The 18,193-nt window shown below is 61.0% G+C and overlaps 1 protein-coding gene across 6 annotated transcripts in view; it reads right to left on the bottom strand.

Annotated features, from left to right (window-relative positions):
- Nucleotides 1-855: 855 nt before the first annotated feature.
- Nucleotides 856-18,193, bottom strand: part of FBRSL1 (fibrosin like 1) — a 35,494-nt gene continuing 18,156 nt past the window's right edge. The window contains exons 5-20 of one of the 6 annotated variants that reach the window (XM_058656515.1): nt 16,107-16,136; nt 8,909-8,954; nt 8,399-8,648; nt 8,105-8,316; nt 7,944-8,012; nt 7,650-7,858; nt 7,244-7,294; nt 7,065-7,160; nt 6,895-6,963; nt 6,777-6,806; nt 6,538-6,609; nt 5,521-5,653; nt 3,173-3,253; nt 2,930-3,013; nt 2,522-2,696; nt 856-2,150 (exon numbers count right to left, since the gene is read on the bottom strand). In XM_058656515.1, coding sequence (XP_058512498.1) covers nt 1,361-2,150; nt 2,522-2,696; nt 2,930-3,013; nt 3,173-3,253; nt 5,521-5,653; nt 6,538-6,609; nt 6,777-6,806; nt 6,895-6,963; nt 7,065-7,160; nt 7,244-7,294; nt 7,650-7,858; nt 7,944-8,012; nt 8,105-8,316; nt 8,399-8,648; nt 8,909-8,954; nt 16,107-16,136 — 2,397 coding nt within the window. In that variant the 3' untranslated portion in view covers nt 856-1,360. Of the gene's footprint in view, nt 2,151-2,521; nt 2,697-2,929; nt 3,014-3,172; nt 3,254-5,520; nt 5,654-6,537; nt 6,610-6,776; nt 6,807-6,894; nt 6,964-7,064; nt 7,161-7,243; nt 7,295-7,649; nt 7,859-7,943; nt 8,013-8,104; nt 8,320-8,398; nt 8,649-8,908; nt 8,955-16,106; nt 16,137-18,193 lie in introns of those variants that run through there. The other 5 variants (XM_058656518.1, XM_058656516.1, XM_058656514.1 and 2 more) reach the window with 5 other exon arrangements.

Below are 18,193 nucleotides of genomic sequence, written 5' to 3' on the forward strand. Positions count from 1 at the left end.
CTGCTGCACAGGTGGGAAACCCCACCCTTTCTCTGTCTTCTCCCAGAGCCTTTGTTTCCTGGGTCTTGATGGAGCTAGGGCAGAGGGGGCGGCACCAGTCCCACACAGACACCCCCAGGTGTCCCAAGGGCAATGAGGATCTACAGGTCACCTGGAGGATGTGCAGGAGCTCACCGTGAGGGAGATTCCAGCAGGGGAAACTCCCAAGGGGCTTGGGAGTGGGAGGTCCAGGTTCAGCCACCACTGGCCACTGAGGTACCCAGGGTGGGGCGGGGTCAGCCAGGCATGCATGACATTCACTAGTCTCAACACACAGAACACTGAACTACAACTTCATCCCAAGCTAAGGTTGCATTTATCTTCATTAGTTAACAGGAAAGCAGAATGTGCTTCTTCCTCCGAGTCCCGGCAAAGTGTGGCCAGGTGCTGACAGCGGCCGCCAAGGTGCTCCTCTGGTGGACAGACAACAGGGTATTTTTTGTTTTGTAATTAGCCTTTAGACTCCTGCACTTCTGGCACTTCCTGGTCTGCTGTCCCAACTGGGAACACAGGACAGTTGGCCTGGGGTGTGAGTGGAGCTTACTGGGAGCTGCAGGTGGGTGTGAGCGGACCCACCACCTCCAAGGGCAGGAAGGTGCTCCAGAGCCTTCTCCCAAGGGCACGGGGTTTGCATAGCTGAGGATGCCCGCGGGGTGGTGGGGGGCAGACTGATACCAACCAGCAGTTCTCAGGAAGCTAGTTGGTAAAGAACTTCCTGTTACCCACGGAGTGCCACACGCTGCATTTGTCTCTGCCCTTATTTAGAAACAACACTTTCCTAGTTCTGAGTAACAGAATAAGGCCAAAAACAAAGTCTTGTGAGTTATTATTAATCATCATTTTAATATATATCTGTAACTTGGAGTCCAAGTACCAAGTGTGGGGGGGTGAGCCTGAGCGGGAGCCTCACAGTGCATTGGATAGAATGACCGTTTTTCCTCCATAAATAAGACAAAGCGTCCCCAGGCTCTGGGAGAGCTGAGCCCAGTAAACTGCAAATCCCAACTGAAAATTACCAAGCAAAAGTTCTTTTTGTTGTTGGTCTTTTAAATGCTTAAAGAGCATAAAATTAAGAAAAATACAAATCCATTAAAAATGCTTTTCACCTGTGGGGAAAAGGTACAAATTGTAGGTTGGCTTTTTCTCTCCCCAGTCCCCCACAAGAGCCTAATCTGAACCTCGGAAAACGACACCCACCCTGGAGAACGCTGTGCCAAACCCGACTCGGCAGGCTGGGCGGACTGGCTGGAGCTGTGCTTGGGCTCTATTGGCCTTCAGTCTGCGGCAGGGCCCGCGCCGCCTCCGGGCCGGGGGGCCGCCACTACCGCGCCTCCACCTCCTGCGCGCCGCGGGCCGGGGAGTAGTCGCGCGTCTCCGTGGGCCCCACGCCGAGGGGTGCAGGCCGGCTGCGCGCAGGGGGTGTGGGCGCGGCCACCAGCGGGGGCGGCGCGCCCACCGAGGCAGCTGCTGGTGGGGTCCGCGCCAGAAGCCCGTTGTGCAGTGCGCCGGCCGCGGGCCTGAGCCGTGGGTAGTGCAGGCTGCCCCGTGCAACGGCGTCCACCCCTGAAGCCGCGGGCAGCAGGTGCGAGGCCCGTGCGTGTTCTGGCTCCTCGCCGCTAACGGGGTCGTAGTCAAGCGGCTCACGGTCGTGGAAGCGGCGCTCTGCGGGCTCCGAGTGTATGGAGGGACCGGGAGCCCGGGGAAGCTCCAGGCCGCGGGAGGTGGGGCCCAGCAGCTCCCACGTGAAGCTTGGTGCACTCAGGCGCTCGCGGCCCAGGCCCAGCTGCAGGGGCGTGGACAGCGCGTGTGGGTGCTCCTTGGTGGGGTGCAGGCCGCTGCCTGCAGATTCGGACACCGGCTCATCCTCCCCATGCTCCTCTTTGACCCTCACGTTGCCCAGGGTGGCGCCCCTGGTGCAGGCTGTGGGCGAGGGTGCGTGCGCTGCCAGTTGGGCACAGTCCTCCTTGGCTGGGGAGCGGCTCTCTTTGACCCGGCGCTCAGCCTCCTGCTCCATGAGGACCCCGGGATGCAGCAGGAGGTTGGTGACTGGGAGGCTGCTTGGGGCCGCAGGGGAGGCGCGGCTCAGCAGGCGCGTCTTCTCCAGGAGATCCCTGGAACAAGAAGACACCGGCCCCTTGAAGTCCCCTTTCCGGGCACCCCCCACACAGGTACCCCGACACCCCCAGCATCCCCCTGTGAAACCACGGGGAACCCTCCTAGGGTGGATGCACGCATTCAGGACACCCTGTGGCTCAGGGTCCCACCCTACCTCAGGCCCATGGTGCCCAGGAAGTGCTCAGTGCCCCCTGGTCGAGGTCTGACCTCTTGGTCAGCCCTGGGCACCAGGTCTCAGCACAATCAGCGCTGGAGCTACATCTGGAACTGACCTAGGGCAGGTGAGGCCCATGGCCCATGGGGGCCGCTCCCCTTCCCTCTCCACCTCTTATTCCTCCCAGGACCAGACCCCTGGGGTCCCACTCACCGCTCCTCCCTGATTCTGTCCGGCTGGCTGGGCAGAGTCTCCCCGGGCTTGGGCCACGGGGGTGGTGTGGGGAACGAGGCTGGTGCCCGCTGCAGCCGGTTCCAAGCCTCCTGGGGGCTGGGCAGGCCATGTAGTGAGGAGCCCTCCTTGGGGGCCAGGATGCTGTTGCCTGGAGCTGGTGGGGAGCAGAAGCCGGAGGTGGGGTGCTGGGCTGACTCCCCCGACTAAGTTGTCCCATACATGGTACCAGGACACCCTCTCAAACGGAAAGCCACACCCCGAGGGTCCAGGCCGGGTGGGGAGGGTTCAGCCAGGGAGGAGGTAAGAGTCCAGCAGGGAGGAGAGAATGCAACCCTTAGTGGGCAGGGCCCAGGCCCAGGTGGGGAGGAGAGTGGTGGGATCACTTACTCAGTGCATGGCTGCCCAGGCCCCCAAAGGCGTGGCTGCCCAGGCTGCCTAGGCCCCCGAAGGTGCTGGATCTGCTGAAGGGGTCTGTGGGACAACCAGGGCTCAGGGGTCTGTGCTTGGGTGCCTGCTGCCTGAGCCTCCAGTCCGGGGGTATGGCCCCTGGTCCAGGAGTTGGCAGATGCTTTCCCAAACCACCCCCATGCGTCCCCCCCCAAGTGCCGAAGGGGCCTTGGGGACACCCACCTGCTGTCAGGTGAGCAGGGGGCAGAAAGCTGCTGTGACGGGTGGTGGCTCCAAAGGGGGTGGTGGCAGGGTGGGCGACACCTGGATGGGGGTAGCCAGCTGACGGGGGCCCAAGTATGGGTGTCCCCGATTCCTCTACCTCCTGCCTCTATATCCAGTCAGAAGGGGCAGACACGGTCCCTCGCCTGCCCACCCCCCCTCCCCATCTGGGATGCTAAGGGGAGGACAGAAGAGAGGGGATGCCTGGATCAAGCAGTACCTGTAGCCCCTGTTTCTGGGACTTTCCCTGTGGGTGGTGACCACAACCCAGCTGCTGGACACAGGGACCGGGCCCTCATCCTGCTCACAGGTCCCCTCCCTAACCCAGGACTGGATGTAGAGAGCAGTCCACACGGCCCTAGGCTGGGAGGGTCATGTCTGCTTGAGGGGCATGAGGCCTGCTGGTCACCCCCACAGGCGACCAGGACAAAGCCGCCCACCCCTGACAGAGGAGCAACAGCAGCAGGGGGAAACCGAGAAAATGGCTTCTCCTCCAAGCCCACAAACACAGCTCCGGCAATACCGAGGACGGAGGGCACAGGCTCCCAGAAAACGCTGAGGAGGAAGGGACAGAGGGGTGCTGTGTGCTGTGTCACCTCAGGTGCAGCCTGACAAAAGGGTCCTCCCAAACCCACCCAGGCCAGAAAAGGCTGAGCTGCCCGAAACAGTACCGGTCCCCCACTCAGAAAGCTCATGGTAGGGTTGTTGCCACTGAGGTTAGGACATGGGGGGCCCTGCATCCCCTGAGGGGTGCAGGCTTGAATCCCAGCTGCCCAGGACTCCAGCTCTCCCACTAATGTGCACCTCGGAAAGCCACATCCTGGGGACCCCACATTCTGTGTGGGGACCCCAGATGGAGCTCTTGCCCCTATGGATACTGGGGAGTGAGGCAGGAATTGGAAGCTCGCCCTGCCTTTCAAAAAAAAAAAAAAAAAGAAAAGAAAAAGCTCCAAAAACAGAGCCTAGTGCGGTAGCCTAGCAGCTAAAGTCCTCGCTTTGCATGCACTGAGATCCCATATAGGTGCCAGTTGGTATCCTGGAGTCCTGCTTCCCATCCAGCTCCTTGCTTGTTGCCTGGGAAATCAGTCAAGGACAGCCCAAAGCCTTGGGACCCACATGGAAGACCAGGAAGAGGCTCCTGGCTTCGGACTGGCTCAGCTCTGGCCGTTGCGGCCACTTGGGTAGTGAACCAGCGGATGGAAGATCTTTCTCTCTGTCTCTCCTCTCTGTAAATCTGACCTTCCAATAAAGTAAATAAATAAATCTTAAAAAAAAAAAAACACTCCCCAAAAGCGCACAACATCCCTCTCCCTGGCCACCCCATCCTTCCCTGGACTCAGGAGCAAAACTAGACACAGGTGGCTCAGGGCAGGGAAATGACGGCTGAGGCCCTAGCGGGGAGCATCTAGATAGAACGCGGGCCGAATGTCTGCAGGTGCAGATTCGTCCAAGTGATACACAGCAGTCACTGCTGTTACCGCAGGCTAGGGCCGGCAAACACCTTCACGCTCAAAGCACAGCAGAGTCTGGGTGTGAAAACAGCCAAGCTCTCCAAGGCAGTCTGCAACGACCCCACAGGGACCACCACTCACTATCTGAAAGGCAGGACGACAGATAAACAGCAAGAGAGATCTCCCACCCATTGGCTCACTCCCCAAATGCCCTGTCCAGGTCTCCCATGGGGGCAACAGGGGTCTGAGTACCTGACCCATCACTCGCTATGTCCCAGGTACCCAGGGGCCTGGGGCTCCACACACAGGTGCACATAACCCCTGCCCCAGGAAACAGCAGCTCAACTTACACCAATCATATTGCACGTGGATGGGAGGAAGACCCCAGTTCCTCTCAAGCCAACGGATACTTTTTTTCTGATTTCAGGACACACCCCAAAGTTTGGGGTGGGCAACAGGCAGATTTATGTGTCTAAGCAGCCTTGTGAGGACCAACGGGGTCCCGGATGCCAAGGTGCAGTGGATCCAGGGATGGCAGTGCCACCACCTTGGGGACAGGGAGGTCCAGAAGTGGATGGACAGGCCTGTGCTCACAGGCAGCAAAACTGGACAGGAGTGGGGCCCCAGCCCCCACACACAGGGACACGGGCCTGTGTGTGTAAGGCTGGCATGGCTGGTCAGATCTCCAGAGCCTCACAGTCACTGCTGGGGCCAACAGCTGCGCCTTGGAGACAGCTCAGTACTACAGTGCGGCTGCTAAATGAAAGCTGGATGGGGAGGGGAGGGAAGGGATGCCCCTGATGCATGGGGGCTGCGGGATAAAGACCCCGGCCAGACCCACCCCGTCCCAAGCCTCACCTGTGCTGGAGAGTAGGGGCCGGGCCAGGTCCTGGGTGTAGTGCAGCCCCACACACACGCTCGCACCAGGGGCTCTGCTCAGCAGCTCCAGCTTCGAGCCCACGTCCAGCTTGTGTGGGTCCAGCTGCACCTGCTGGGAGGACGAGTACGGCCAGGGTGGGGAGGGGCTGGGCCCCCAGGCAGCAGGAATGGGAGCCCCCACAGCTGCCACCTCACTCCTTCCTAGTGCCAGTTCTTGCCAGCCTGACGTGTCCCTTGGACCCACGGACACCTACATCTGGGGTTACACTCGCATCTATTTGGGGTTTATAAAAGTCAGATGGAAAAGTAGGTTCCTGTTATTGACTTGAAAACCAATGTCAAGGGCCCGGCGGCATGGCCTAGCGGCTAAAGTCCTCGCCTTGAAAGCCCCGGGATCCCATATGGGCGCCGGTTCTAGTCCCGGCAGCTCCACTTCCCATCCAGCTCCCTGCTTGTGGCCTGGGAAAGCAGTTGAGGACGGCCCAATGCACTGGGACACTGCACCCCGTGGGAGACCCGGAAGAGGTTCCAGGTTCCCGGCTTCGGATCGGCGCAGTACTGGCCCGTTGCGGCTCACTTGGGGAGTGAATCATCGGACGGAAGATCTTCCTCTCTGTCTCTCCTCCTCTCTGTATATCTAGCTGTAATAAAAAATGAATAAATCTTTAAAAAAAAAAAAAAAAAGAAAACCAACGTCACTGGCTACAAACACATGCAGGGCAGTGCCCAGCATTGGTCAGGCTGGCACTCGGAGCCACAAGGCTGCAGACACCATGGGACCTGCAGGGTCCACCCCATGGGGAGCTCTGGGAGCTTCCATCAATCACACAGGGGTGCTGTGGCACAGGACCAGGTGGGAGGTTGGGCAGGTCCAAGTGCTCATGCCACCCATCACAGGGTCTGACCTAGGCCTACACAGAGCTAAGCCCCGAACCCCCTCCTGGCGGGCACCCACATGGCTATGTGCCCCAGAAACGCACCAGGGCCTGGCCTCACCTTGTTCTTCTGCTGGTGGTGGTAGATCTGCCAGGCCAGCTGCACATGGACCGCACACCACTTCCCTGGCTTCTGCGACAGGTCGGGCGCGCTCAGGGGGGGCCCGGCACCCCCTGCCAACATTCCAGTGGTCTCAAGGCAGCCCTCAGGCCGCCCAGGGCGTGCCCGGTTTGCTCCCCGCCCCAGGCCCACCCTGGGGTGCCACAGGCGCCTCCCCCAGGACACGCACAGGTGCTCACCCTGACTGCTGTCCGGAATGAGTCAGGCACCTGTGGTCAGAGAGAAGCAGCTGAATCCCTGCCCGCCTGCCTGGCAGGCCAGGTGGGGGCAGGCCCCCTGACCCCTGCAGACACCTACCCCAGGGACCTTCTGTAGGAGGGCATGGACAGTGCTGGCCCTGCCTGTCACTTCAGCTGGGTTCGAAGTCTGTGGGGGGAGGGGGAGAGAAACGCACCAGGGACATCAGGGTCCTACTTGGGACAGCTGTCTACCCAGGCCATGCCCCCAACCCTGCAGTTAAGACGTACCTTGGGTTGGAAAGCCCCCTGCAGAGACCCAAAGGGGCCGGGCTGTGGGAGCAGGGCAGGCAGCCCGGGGACAGCAGGCAGGAAGGGTGGGAAGAGCTGCAAGGGAAGGAAGTGAGTGGGGCTGGCACCCCAGACCAGCTGCCCCTGCGCGGCCCTCAGCAGCAGGAACGCCCACTCACAGTGGAATGTCGCGAGTAGGAGCCATCCAGCTTGGCCACATGCTTGTCAAACTGGAAGGAACAAAGGATCAGGTGAGGCCTCCTTCACCACCTCCCTCCCGGTCCCCATGTAGCCACTCTGGCCAGCCTTGGCAGTGACCAGACAGCCCCTGGTCCTGGGACCCTGGCTCTGGGGGAGGCAGCCTACTGAGCCTTGGGCTGGGACCCAGCCTAAGAACCAGGGCAAAACTGCCCATTCTGACAGCTCCCAACTAGGGGACACCTGTGTGTGGGCTGGGGGCCACACAGCATTGGCAGGAAACTTCCCGGCCGGGTGCAGGTCCCCAGGGACTGACTGGAGCTCAGACCACAGACAGGCATCCGTAGGGGGCCTGCCCTCTCCCTGCCAGCTCCCACATCCTCGTACCTGCGGGGGTGCAGGTGGTGTCGGGGACAGCCCTGCCGGGAAGGGGGCGAATGTGTGCTGGTGCGTGTGCTGGTGCGTGTGCTGATGCGTGTGCTGGTGCTGATGGAACTCGGCCCGCAGCAGGCCTGCCGGGCCCAGGGCAAAGCTGGGCCGCTCGGCACTCTGCACCAGGAACCGCGTGTTCAGCTCTTGCCTGAGCAGCTCGTGGTCTAGGAGGCAGAGAGCGAGGGGCGCAGTTAGCTGGGGCTCCCGAGGCCCGGGAGGCAGGGAAGAGAAGGGCCTGGGGCCGAGTACCGATCAGAATCCCCGCGTGTGGCTGGCAGTACACGGAGGGCGGGCGGAGCGAGACCACCAGGCTGGCATCTGCAGGGGAGAGGAGATCCGCGTGAGAGCCGCGGGGCGGGACGCAGGCTGCCTCCCCCAGGGACCCAGGTCTCCCCGCTCTGCCCACCTACCGGCAGGTGCTCCGGGGACCACCAGGCCGCTGGCGGGCAGTGCCGGGGGCGGGGGCAGCGTCGGGGGCGGGGCGAACAAGGCGGCGTGGTGCTGGTGCTGCGCCTGCGCCCGGAGCGCCAGGTGTGAGGTAGACAGGTGGGGGCCCGACCCGAGGGGCGACAGCGCCGCGTGCTTTGCCAGGCCCAGGGCGGCGCCGCCCGCACCGCTGCTCCTGCGGCAGGGACAGGGGGCTCAGGGCCGCCCGGGCACCGCCCCCACCCCGCGGCCCGTCCCCCGCCGGGCCCCAAGCCCACCTGAGGCCGTGCAGGCTGCTGGGAGCCGAGGCGCCCAGAGACGGAGGCACGTGTGTCGGGGGCAGGCTGTGGGGCGGTGGTGCGGCGTGCAGGGGTGTGGCGGGTGCTTCCCTCTTCACCGGGGGGCGTCCAGCCGGCGCAGCGGTGGGCAAGGGGCTGGCCGCTGGCGGGAAGGGCTCCGTGCGAAGCTCACGGCTGCGCTCCAGGCCAGACACCTTGGGGGCCTCCGAATTCTTGCCTCGCCCGGGCCCTGTGGAACAGGTCCCACCCTATGGTGATCACTTCTGCTTTTGCCACCCAGGGTGGGCCCTGATGTGCCCACGAGCCCCCAGGATAGGCCCCCCCAACCTCCCATAGTGGGGGGAACAGGCAGAGGGGGCTCTCTTAGGGGTCTGAAATCAACACCTACCCTCCCAACCCCACCCCAACTGCAGCTTCCGCCCAGGGACCTGTTGGGGCAGGGCTGGGAAAGCTGCTGCCCACTCCGGACCTGGGAGGGGTAAGGCTTACCTTTCTTGGCTGCAGGTGCAAAGAGCTTCTCAGAGCCCACAGACGCCTGAAGGGAGAAGGGGCTCAGAGGGAGTCTGGGAGCCTCCACTTTCCCTCCCAGCTCCCACCCACCTCCCCACCGCCGTGGCCCTGTGTCTGCACACTCAGGCACCCAGCCCCTCTTCAGAGCAGGGAACCTAGGGGCCATGTGCAATGGGGGGACACTTAGGGTCCAGCCAGTCCCCCTTCAGCTGGAGGGGACAGGGAGGAAGTCCTGGGCTGCCAGTGCAGGCATGCCGATGTCCATGTGGTGGAGTTTTCACCCTGGGTCCAAGTCCCTGGCGAGGAACAGTGCCTTCTGGGAAGACCTTCTAGAACCCATCAGCCCTTGGCCCTCGAGGGGCCCTGGCTGCAGGTTACATGACTCTAGCCAATATGAACCAACAGACACAGCCATGGTTCTGCATGCAGCCCTGCCTCAGCTCAGTAGACATTCATCCACTCTGTCCAGATGCTGTCCTGGGCACCTTCCTGCTGCAATAGCCATGGCACAGCACATGTATGTCCACAGCAAATGCGGCACACTTGTCCACGTGGGTCTGTGTGTCAGTGTGCTTGTCTACCGTGCAGGGCGTGCATGGCATCAACCCTCATGCTCACATCTTTCCGTGATCAACATGGCCAGTGGCCAGGCTCGCCTGGGGCAATGAACTGGGTTCAGCAACCCCTGAGGCGTGTCCAATCGTGATGCGGGTCTGTGACTCTCAAGAGAGGGACAGGGAGGGCATGGGCTCCGCAGTTAGGATGCTTGTGTCCAGGCTGGCACGGCAGCTCAATAGATGAATCCTGCACTTGTGGAGCCCCCATCCCATACGGGTGCAAGTTTGTGTCCCGACTGCTCCACTTCCCTTCTAGAAGCTTGTCTGTGGCCTGGGAAAGTGGTAGAGGATGGCCCAAAGCCTTAGGACCCTGTACCTGTGTGGGAGACCCAGAAGCAGCTCCTGATTGGCTCAGTTCTGGTTGTTGTGGCCATTTAGAGTAGACCAGTGAATGGAAGATACTGCGCAAGGTCCCTATTCCACCTGGGAGCCCAGCTAGAGCTCCTGGCTCCTGGCTTTGGTCTGGCCCAGCCCCAGTTGCTGTGGGCATTTAGAGTGGACCAGTAAATGGCAGCTCACTTTTTTTGGTAAGTTTTATGTATTTTTATTTGAAAGGCAGAGTTACAGAGAGACAGACAAGAGAAAATCTTTCATCCACTGGTTCACTCCCCAAATGGCCGCAATGGTTGGAACTGGGTCACTCCAAAGCCAGGCGCCAGGAGCTTCTCCCTTGTGGGTGCAGGGGCCCAAGAACTTGACCCATCCTCTACTGCTTTCCCAGGCCATAAGCAGGGGGATGGATCAGAAGTGGAGCATTCAGGACTGGAATTGGTGCCCATATGGGATTGCAGGCATTGCAGGAAAGGCTTAGGCCGTCCTGTCATGGCGCCAGCCCCTCTCTCTATTTCCTGAAAACAAATTTTAAAGTCATAATAAAAATTCAAGAAGTAGACAGCAGACAACATACTTCTATCACCTGCTGAGCATGCGAGAGAGGTGGGACAGGAGCCCAGACAGGCTGCCTTCCCACCTTGCACGGAACACACACACTGCTCTCCCTTCCCAGCTGTGCCCTCACCAGGTGGCACATGGATGCCAAGCAGAGGCACAGCCAGGGGCCCTGCTGAGAATGGGAGCAGAGAGCAGCTTCCCAAGGGGGGCGCATGTCCTGCTCAGCAAACCCACCAAGCCCAGACCTGTGCAGGGGAGCTGAAATGTGGGAGCCCCACTTCCTTCCTAATCTCAAAGCTCCTAGGGCGAGTGAGCCTGGTGTGCCCCATGGCTGCACCACAGGGTTCCAGTGACCGGCAGGTAGGGAAGGCTCTGGTCCCTGCCTGTGGACAGGGAGTCAGGAACAGCCACAAAGCAGGGAGTAGCGATGCCCCCACAGCTGGGAAGCCCAGCTGTGGAATCCTGGACTGACCCTAACCCGCCATAGGTCACCACTACCCCCATGGAATTCCCACTGCCAGAGTAGGATGCAGCCCAACCCCCAGCTCCAAACACAGGGTTGCTGGCTATTCCCACACCCTGGGGGTTCCTCACAGCCAGGGGCACCCTCCTGACCCACACAGAGAAAGCCAGAGGGCCCTGCAGCTTGGGACTGGCCAAGAACCATAGGTCTGAGCAGATTAAGGAGGCAGTGACCACAGGAAAAGGTGGGACTTGTAGGGGTTAGGGAGGTGGGCACGGTGTGCTAGAGAGAGGTCAAGGCACAGCGGTGAGGACTCCTCAGAGTCCCTCAGGCCAAGCGTATCCATAAGGACCACCAAGATGAGGCCAGGGACTGAAATCAGGTTCCATGGCCCTTCATCCCTGTGAGGAAGGCCCACAAGTCCACATCTCTCAGTACAGGCAGCCCAGACCCAATCAGAGTGTGAGATGCTGGCAGAGATGGAAGACCTGGGCCCAGGCACCCCTTAGGTGGGCACAGAGGCCAGCAGCACACAGAGAAGGAGGCGTCTCCTAAGCCCAGAACTGCCAGGGGGCAGGCTGAGGGCTGACCTGCTGCTGAGAAGTCTGGTCAGGGGTGCCCTGCCATCAGGCATTGGAATACAACTCCCAAGAAAGCAGGGATCGCTGCCCAGGCCCCAGCCCCTGGTCAGCACAGGCACAAGGGGCGCTGTGCCTCTAAGCTGGCTCCCTTCCTGGGCAATGCTAACTTCCCTGTTTCCATGGAGCAGAGATAGAGGTCACTGCAGCCCAGGTGCCTGTTGCCTGTCAAGGACAGTGCTAACCCTCGGGGGCTGCAGGCAGTGTGTACCCAACCTGCATAGATGGGTGGCGCCCAAAGAGCTCAGCTCCCTCAGGTGAGCGTGGCCTCGGGAGCAGCTAGAGAGGCAATGCGTACAGGATGCAGACAAAGGCACGCGCCCCTCATGCCGCCAGCTCCTGATGCCCAAGACCACCCGCACCTTCCCGGGAGTGCACTCTACCGCCGTCTGGGCATGCCACTATGCCCCGGGGCACAGGGTTTCTGAGATCTGCTCCCCAGAGGGAGAGGTGGAAACAAACGCCTGGTCCCTGCCCGCTCCTACGCAGCACTGACCTGGCATGTTCTCTCCGCAGATGATGTTCCCTGTCCCTCTGGTCCCAGCCCTGGCACGCTGCGTGGATGTGGCCAGTGGGTCTGTGGGCCAGTGCGACCCACTGTGTGGCCAGTGGGTCAACAAGACCTCCTCCCAGCGCCTTGCTCAGCCCACTCCCCCCCCAACCCCACCCCCACAGCCTGGGACACGTGGCAGGGCAGCCCAGGCGCAGGGCAGGGTGGCCTCACAGGAGGCAGAGCGCGGCAGAGGCGGGGCGCAGGCAGGCCTGACTAATCTAGCCCGGAGGCGCAGATGGCCCACGCAGGACTGGGGTCCGTGCCTTTGCCACGCGCTCTGGGCACCAAGGTCCAGCTGCAGAGCCGCCTGCAACACACATTTTTAGAGGCACAGCTCCTCACTCCCATCCTCAGAGCAACAAGTGATGGATGATGGATCCACAAAATGAGGTCGTTGCTCAGGGATAGGGCTGGAGAGGCCCGCTGGCGAGCCTTGGTGCACCCCTCTGTAACCTACAGGGATACAGTCTCAGAGGGAGGCTAGTGCCACACTCCCACCCACTGTGAGGTGAGGGTGGCATCGAGGCCAGGTGCAGGCAAGAACCCACTGGGAGGGAACCAGCCAGGAGGGTAGGCTGCACCGCCTGAGCTCAGGGAATGGGACAGGGACAGATCAGTGGTCGTGTCCACTCCTCAGAGAAGCACACGAAGGGGCCATGGTATGCAGATGACAGCACTGGGCACAGGCAGTCCAGCCTTAGTTGCTATGAAGGAAACTGTCCACCATGCCAGTGGGGTGGTAGTGGTATCAGGCTTGCCTTTGAGTTATTACTGAATTCTCCTGATGTCCTGCTTTGTCTGCCAGGAAACCAGCACACACCATGGGCTGAAGTCCTTGGAATACGCACGGGGGTGCGAGGCAGATAGCTCACTTACAGCACAGAGCTGTCTGGCCTGAACCTGCTCCAGCTGCAGCAGCCTGGAGCTCCCAGGGGGCCCCACGCAGCAGGTAGTTCTGCTTCTCATGGGGTCCCCATGGAGAGGTCTCGGGACAAGCAGAGAAGGAAGGCGATGGCCTGCAGCACACTCAGGGGCACGTACAAGATGAGGGTGGGGCTCAGTCCTGGGGGAGCTGCCCACAGGAAGCAGCTGAGTCTTCTGGTCCTGGAAGGGTGGCTGCCCTCATCCCTGTCCACACCTGTGCTGAGCCCCCTGGCTTGGCAGCATGGAGCAGGCACTGAGCTTTGGAGATGGGTACCTGCCCTGGGACCCTGCTTCTCCTGACCACAAAGGCCGTCCTGTGGTTTTCTTTTTTTTTTTTAAGATTTATTTATTTTTATTGCAAAGTCAGATATACAGAGAGGAGGAGAGACAGAGAGGAAGATCTTTCGTCCGATGATTCACTCCCCAAGTGACCGCCACAGCCAGTACTGCGCCGATCCGGAGCCAGAAACCAGGAATCTCTTCCGGGTCTCCCGTGCAGGTGCAGGGTCCCAAAGCTCTGAGCCATCCTCGACTGCTTTCCCAGGCCACAAGCAGGAAGCTGGATGGGAAGTGGAGCTGCCGGGATTAGAACTGGCGCCCATATGGGATCCTGGGGCATTCAAGGTGAGGACTTTAGCCGCTAGGCCACGCCGCCGGGCCCTGACCTGTGGTTTTCAACCTCTATCCTAAGACCACTCAGCATCAGGGTCCTGAGGGAGCCTGCCAGGAGGCCTGCTGAGCCCCACCTGCCTCACACCTATTTGGGGAATCAAATCAGGTTCTGGAAACCTGGGATAGGTCTGCCCTGGATTTTGTCAAGAAGGGAGAGCAGCTGAATGAAAGGCTGGACATGTTTAGAGATCCAGAAGCAGACAGAGCATGAAGCAAAGCCCAGGAACACTGAGGTCAAGGTCCAGGCTTCCAGCTAAGCACTCAGTCCACCCTGGATCACCACGGGGCCCAGCAGCCAATGCTACAGCTCCCTCTGACATCACTGCTCCACAGAAGAGGCTGCACCTGCAACCACGATGCTAGGAGCATGGGGGCTCTCTTGGTCACCCCTGATGCCCAGGCATTGGGCTTTCACAGAGAAGCTGGGGATAAGTTGTTAGCAAGTGTGACAGGGATGCCTATGGAGCCTGGAGGAGACTTGGGAATAGAGTAGAGCGAGGGCCCGTGTCAGAGGCTCAAGCCAGAGTCACCTGAAAATGCATTTGGCATGAGCTGGTCCCCACCCTGACTCTCATTAGAAACCATGGATTCGGGCCTGGCGTGATAGCTTAGTGGCTAAAGCCCTTGCCTTGAATGCACCAGAATCCTATATGGGCACTGGTTCTAATCCCAGTGGCCCTGCTTCCCATCCAGCTTCTTGCTTGTGGCTTGGGAAGGCAGTTGAGGATGGCCAAGACCTTGGGACCCAGCACCCATGTGGGAGACCCAGAGGAAGCTCTTGTCTCCTGGTTTCAGATCGGCTCAGATCCAGTCATTGCGGTCACTTGGAGAGTGAACCATTGGACAGAAGATCTTTCTTTCTGTCTCTCCTTTCTTCATATATGCCTTTCCAATAAAAATAAATAAATGTTTACTACAAAGGAAGGAAGGAAGGAAAAAGAAAAGAAGCCATGGATTCAGCCTGTACTGCAGGAGGCTGGCATAGCTCCCCTGAGCAGGATCCCAAGACCTAGGTCTTGGGTTAGGGCTGCCCCAGCAAGCCACCATGGGGCCCTGAGGACACTGGGCCTGCCTGGCCCTTCAGAGGTTGTTCCAGGCTGGACCCCAAAAGATCCTGGCTTCCTCACTACTTGGCCTTCAGCTCAGAAGGCCCTGTCTACCTATCGTGGGCCTGGGGCGGGGAGATGGGAGTACTCATCCTGGGAAGCGTGGATGCACCTGCTAATGGAATCATTACGGAGTGGACCTGGGGTGACCCTGGATGACAGGGCATGGTGTCATCACAGGGCCTCAGGAGGGACGTGGCATGGAGAACACCATTAGCTAGGACACATGGCAGCCCAGGCTGGGGCGCACAGGAGTTGAACCCAGCTCTGGGACCCCACCACGGCTCAGGTGTGGCCGTCCCATTCCTGAGGGCCTCACAAGTGAGCAGTCCCCTGATGGCCTGTGTTTGCCTGCACTGGTGATGTCTAATAGGCATGACTCCCCAAATGATCTTCCCAGAGAGGTCCCCTGAGCCCACTTTAGAGTTAAGAGGAGGAGAATAGAGCAGATAACTGCTCCCCACCAGCCCCAGCAACAGGAAACAGCCTGGGGCAGGGGTGGAGGCGGCAGGCAGAATCTGCTCCATGGTAGTGACCTGTGCTGCTGCCCCAAGGGGTAAGGCCCGTCCAAAAAACGTCAGGTCAGGTCCATGACTGAGACGGAAGTGGCCATGGCCGTGGGGAGGGTAAAACCCCATTAAGCCGCTGGCTGCACAGCTCCCAGGGTCCAGAAGACATAGGCCTCCCCAGCACCCCATGCCCATGGCCCAGACCCCCATTCAACTGTGATTCACGAAAACACACCTGGCACCACCTCCAGGCCTGGAAGCCCCTTCCTCCTCTATGGTGTCCCCACTGGGAATGCCCTGGGGCCAGCCCATCTTTGCTCCCCTGCAGCAGCAGAGTGTGATGGCTGGAGCAGGTGGCCTGGGCCACAGCCTCAGGTAGTGACAGTCCCTGGGCCAAGGTGGCACTGCCCAGCTGAATCCATAGCCTGCTGGGTGCACTTAAAAGACACTACCTACCCCCGCTGGGCTCACACAGGGGCAGCGGGGGCACAGAAGGGAGGCTATGGTGGATCTGGGGAGCCTGTTCTTATGCCAGACACGTAAGCTGAGCAAGTCTGACATCAGCAGGGACCAGGGTATTCCTGGAGTGGGGCAGGTGGTAAGAGGCTGTGGCCGCTGCAGGTGCTCCCCAGTTGCAGTGTCACTAGGGCAGGGGGCTCAGGCTAGTGGCAGCCAATGACCCAGGTGCTTTCCCTCAGGCTTCCAGCTGGGTGAGGCCAGTCCACTGTCTGCCCACCACCCTGGCAGGGAGCACCCCAACCAGAACCCACCTCCAAGTTTAGGGGACAGGAGAGGGGGCCTTACCTTGTCGTCTACGCCACTCTCGCTGTCACACTGCAGTCAGAGAGAGAGGAGTGAGTGAGGCCTTCGCCCTCAGTGCTGCCTGTCCAGCCAGGGCATGTGACTTGGAGAAGGCACGCCTTAGGTTACAGGAGTGAGGCGCCCCGAGTGGGCAGGGGCCCCACCAGGCTGACTTAGCACAGGGGAGGTCCCTGTGTCCCAGACACCTCACCAGCCAGACCCACCTCAGAGCAGACACGGAGGTTCTTGAGTGACCCCAGACACCTGAGGATCCCTCCCTCTGGAGTAGCACTGAGCTGGGGGGAGCTTTGTTCTTCAGGGGAGCATGCGGGGGGCCACTGGCCTGGGCCAGCCTGTTGTGGAGGATGGGTGACACAGCAGCATGGCAGGAGGTCAGGGCAGCTGGGCCCAAGAACCACAGCAGCACTCCCCTGAAGGCAGTCATAGCCAAGGGCAGGTCCCGGGAGGTTGTCCAGCTCACTGCCGGTCAGGCTGTGCCTCTGCCCCCACAGCTGCCAGAGGCTAGCAACCTGCACACTGGCTGGTCCTGGAGGTCCCGATGCATAAGCACCCAACAGAGAATCTGGCTGACCAGAGCAAGCCTCACTAGGAGGGGCTGGCACTTCCAGGCTACATCAGACATGCTGAGCCCAGACCAGGGCTGTGGCCTGGGCACTGCCAGGCTACATCAGACATGCTGAGCCCAGACCAGGGCTGTGGCCTGGGCACTGCCAGGCTACATCAGACATGCTGAGCCCAGACCAGGGCTGTGGGCTGAGCCTGGAGCAGGGCTGTAGGCTGGGCAGGGAAGGTGTGGGATGTACACGCTGAGCCTGGAGCAGGGCTGTGGGCTGACCATGGAACAGGGCTGTGGCCGGGCAGGGAAGGTATGGGGTGGACATGCTGAGCCTGGAATAGGGCTGTGGCCTGGGCAGGGGAGGTGTGGAGTGGACACACTGAGCCCGGAGCAGGGCTGTGGCCTGGGAACTGCCAGGCTACATCAGACACCCTGAGCTTGGAGCAGGGCTGTGGCCTGGGCAGGGGAGGTATGGGATGGACACACTGAGTCTGGAGCAGGGCTATGGCCTAGGCAGGGGAGATGTGGGGTGGACATGCTGAGCTTGGAGCAGGGCTGTGGCCTGGGCAGGGCAGGTATGGGGTGGACACACTGAGCCTGGAACAGGGCTGTGGCCTGGGCAGGGCAGGTGTGGGGTGGACACGCTGAGCCTGGAGCAGGGCTGTGGCCTGGGCAGGGCAGGTGTGGGGTGGACACGCTGAGCCTGGAACAGGGCTGTGGCCTGGACAGGGCAGGTGTGGGGTGGACACGCTGAGCCTGGAGCAGGGATGTGGCCTGGGCAGGGCAGGTATGGGGTGGACACGCTGAGCCTGGAGCAGGGATGTGGCCTGGGCAGGGCAGGTGTGGGGTGGACACGCTGAGCCTGGAGCAGGGATGTGGCCTGGGCAGGGCAGGTGTGGGGTGGACACACTGAGCCTGGAACAGGGATGTGGCCTGGACAGGGCAGGTGTGGGGTGGACACGCTGAGCCTGGAGCAGGGATGTGGCCTGGGCAGGGCAGGTATGGGGTGGACACGCTGAGCCTGGAGCAGGGATGTGGCCTGGGCAGGGCAGGTGTGGGGTGGACACGCTGAGCCTGGAGCAGGGATGTGGCCTGGGCAGGACAGGTGTGGGGTGGACATGCTGAGCCTGGAGCAGGGCTGTGGCCTGGGCAGGGCAGGTGTGGGGTGGACACGCTGAGCCTGGAGCAGGGATGTGGCTGACTGGCATACTGTGCTGCTTGTGGGAGCATCAGTGCTCATGACATCCAGACCACACAGACCAGGGCAGGAAGTATAGTGTGGCCTGCCACTGGCCCCAGGAATTTTCTACAAAGCCACCCTTGCTCTAGGGATGCCAAGGGAGGGGACATGCAAGGTGTAGGAGTGACTGGGCTGAGTGAGCACTGACTATGTCAGTGACAGGTGAGGGGTGCAAGCCAAGGCCCATTGCACAGATAAGCAAGTAGAGACCCAGAGGGCCAAGTCCGGGCTTTGGAACTAGGGGTCTGGGTTCTAGCTCTTGGGTGCAGAGTG

This window comes from Ochotona princeps, chromosome 29 (assembly GCF_030435755.1).
Source record: "Ochotona princeps isolate mOchPri1 chromosome 29, mOchPri1.hap1, whole genome shotgun sequence".
Classification (NCBI taxonomy): Eukaryota; Metazoa; Chordata; class Mammalia; order Lagomorpha; family Ochotonidae; genus Ochotona; species Ochotona princeps.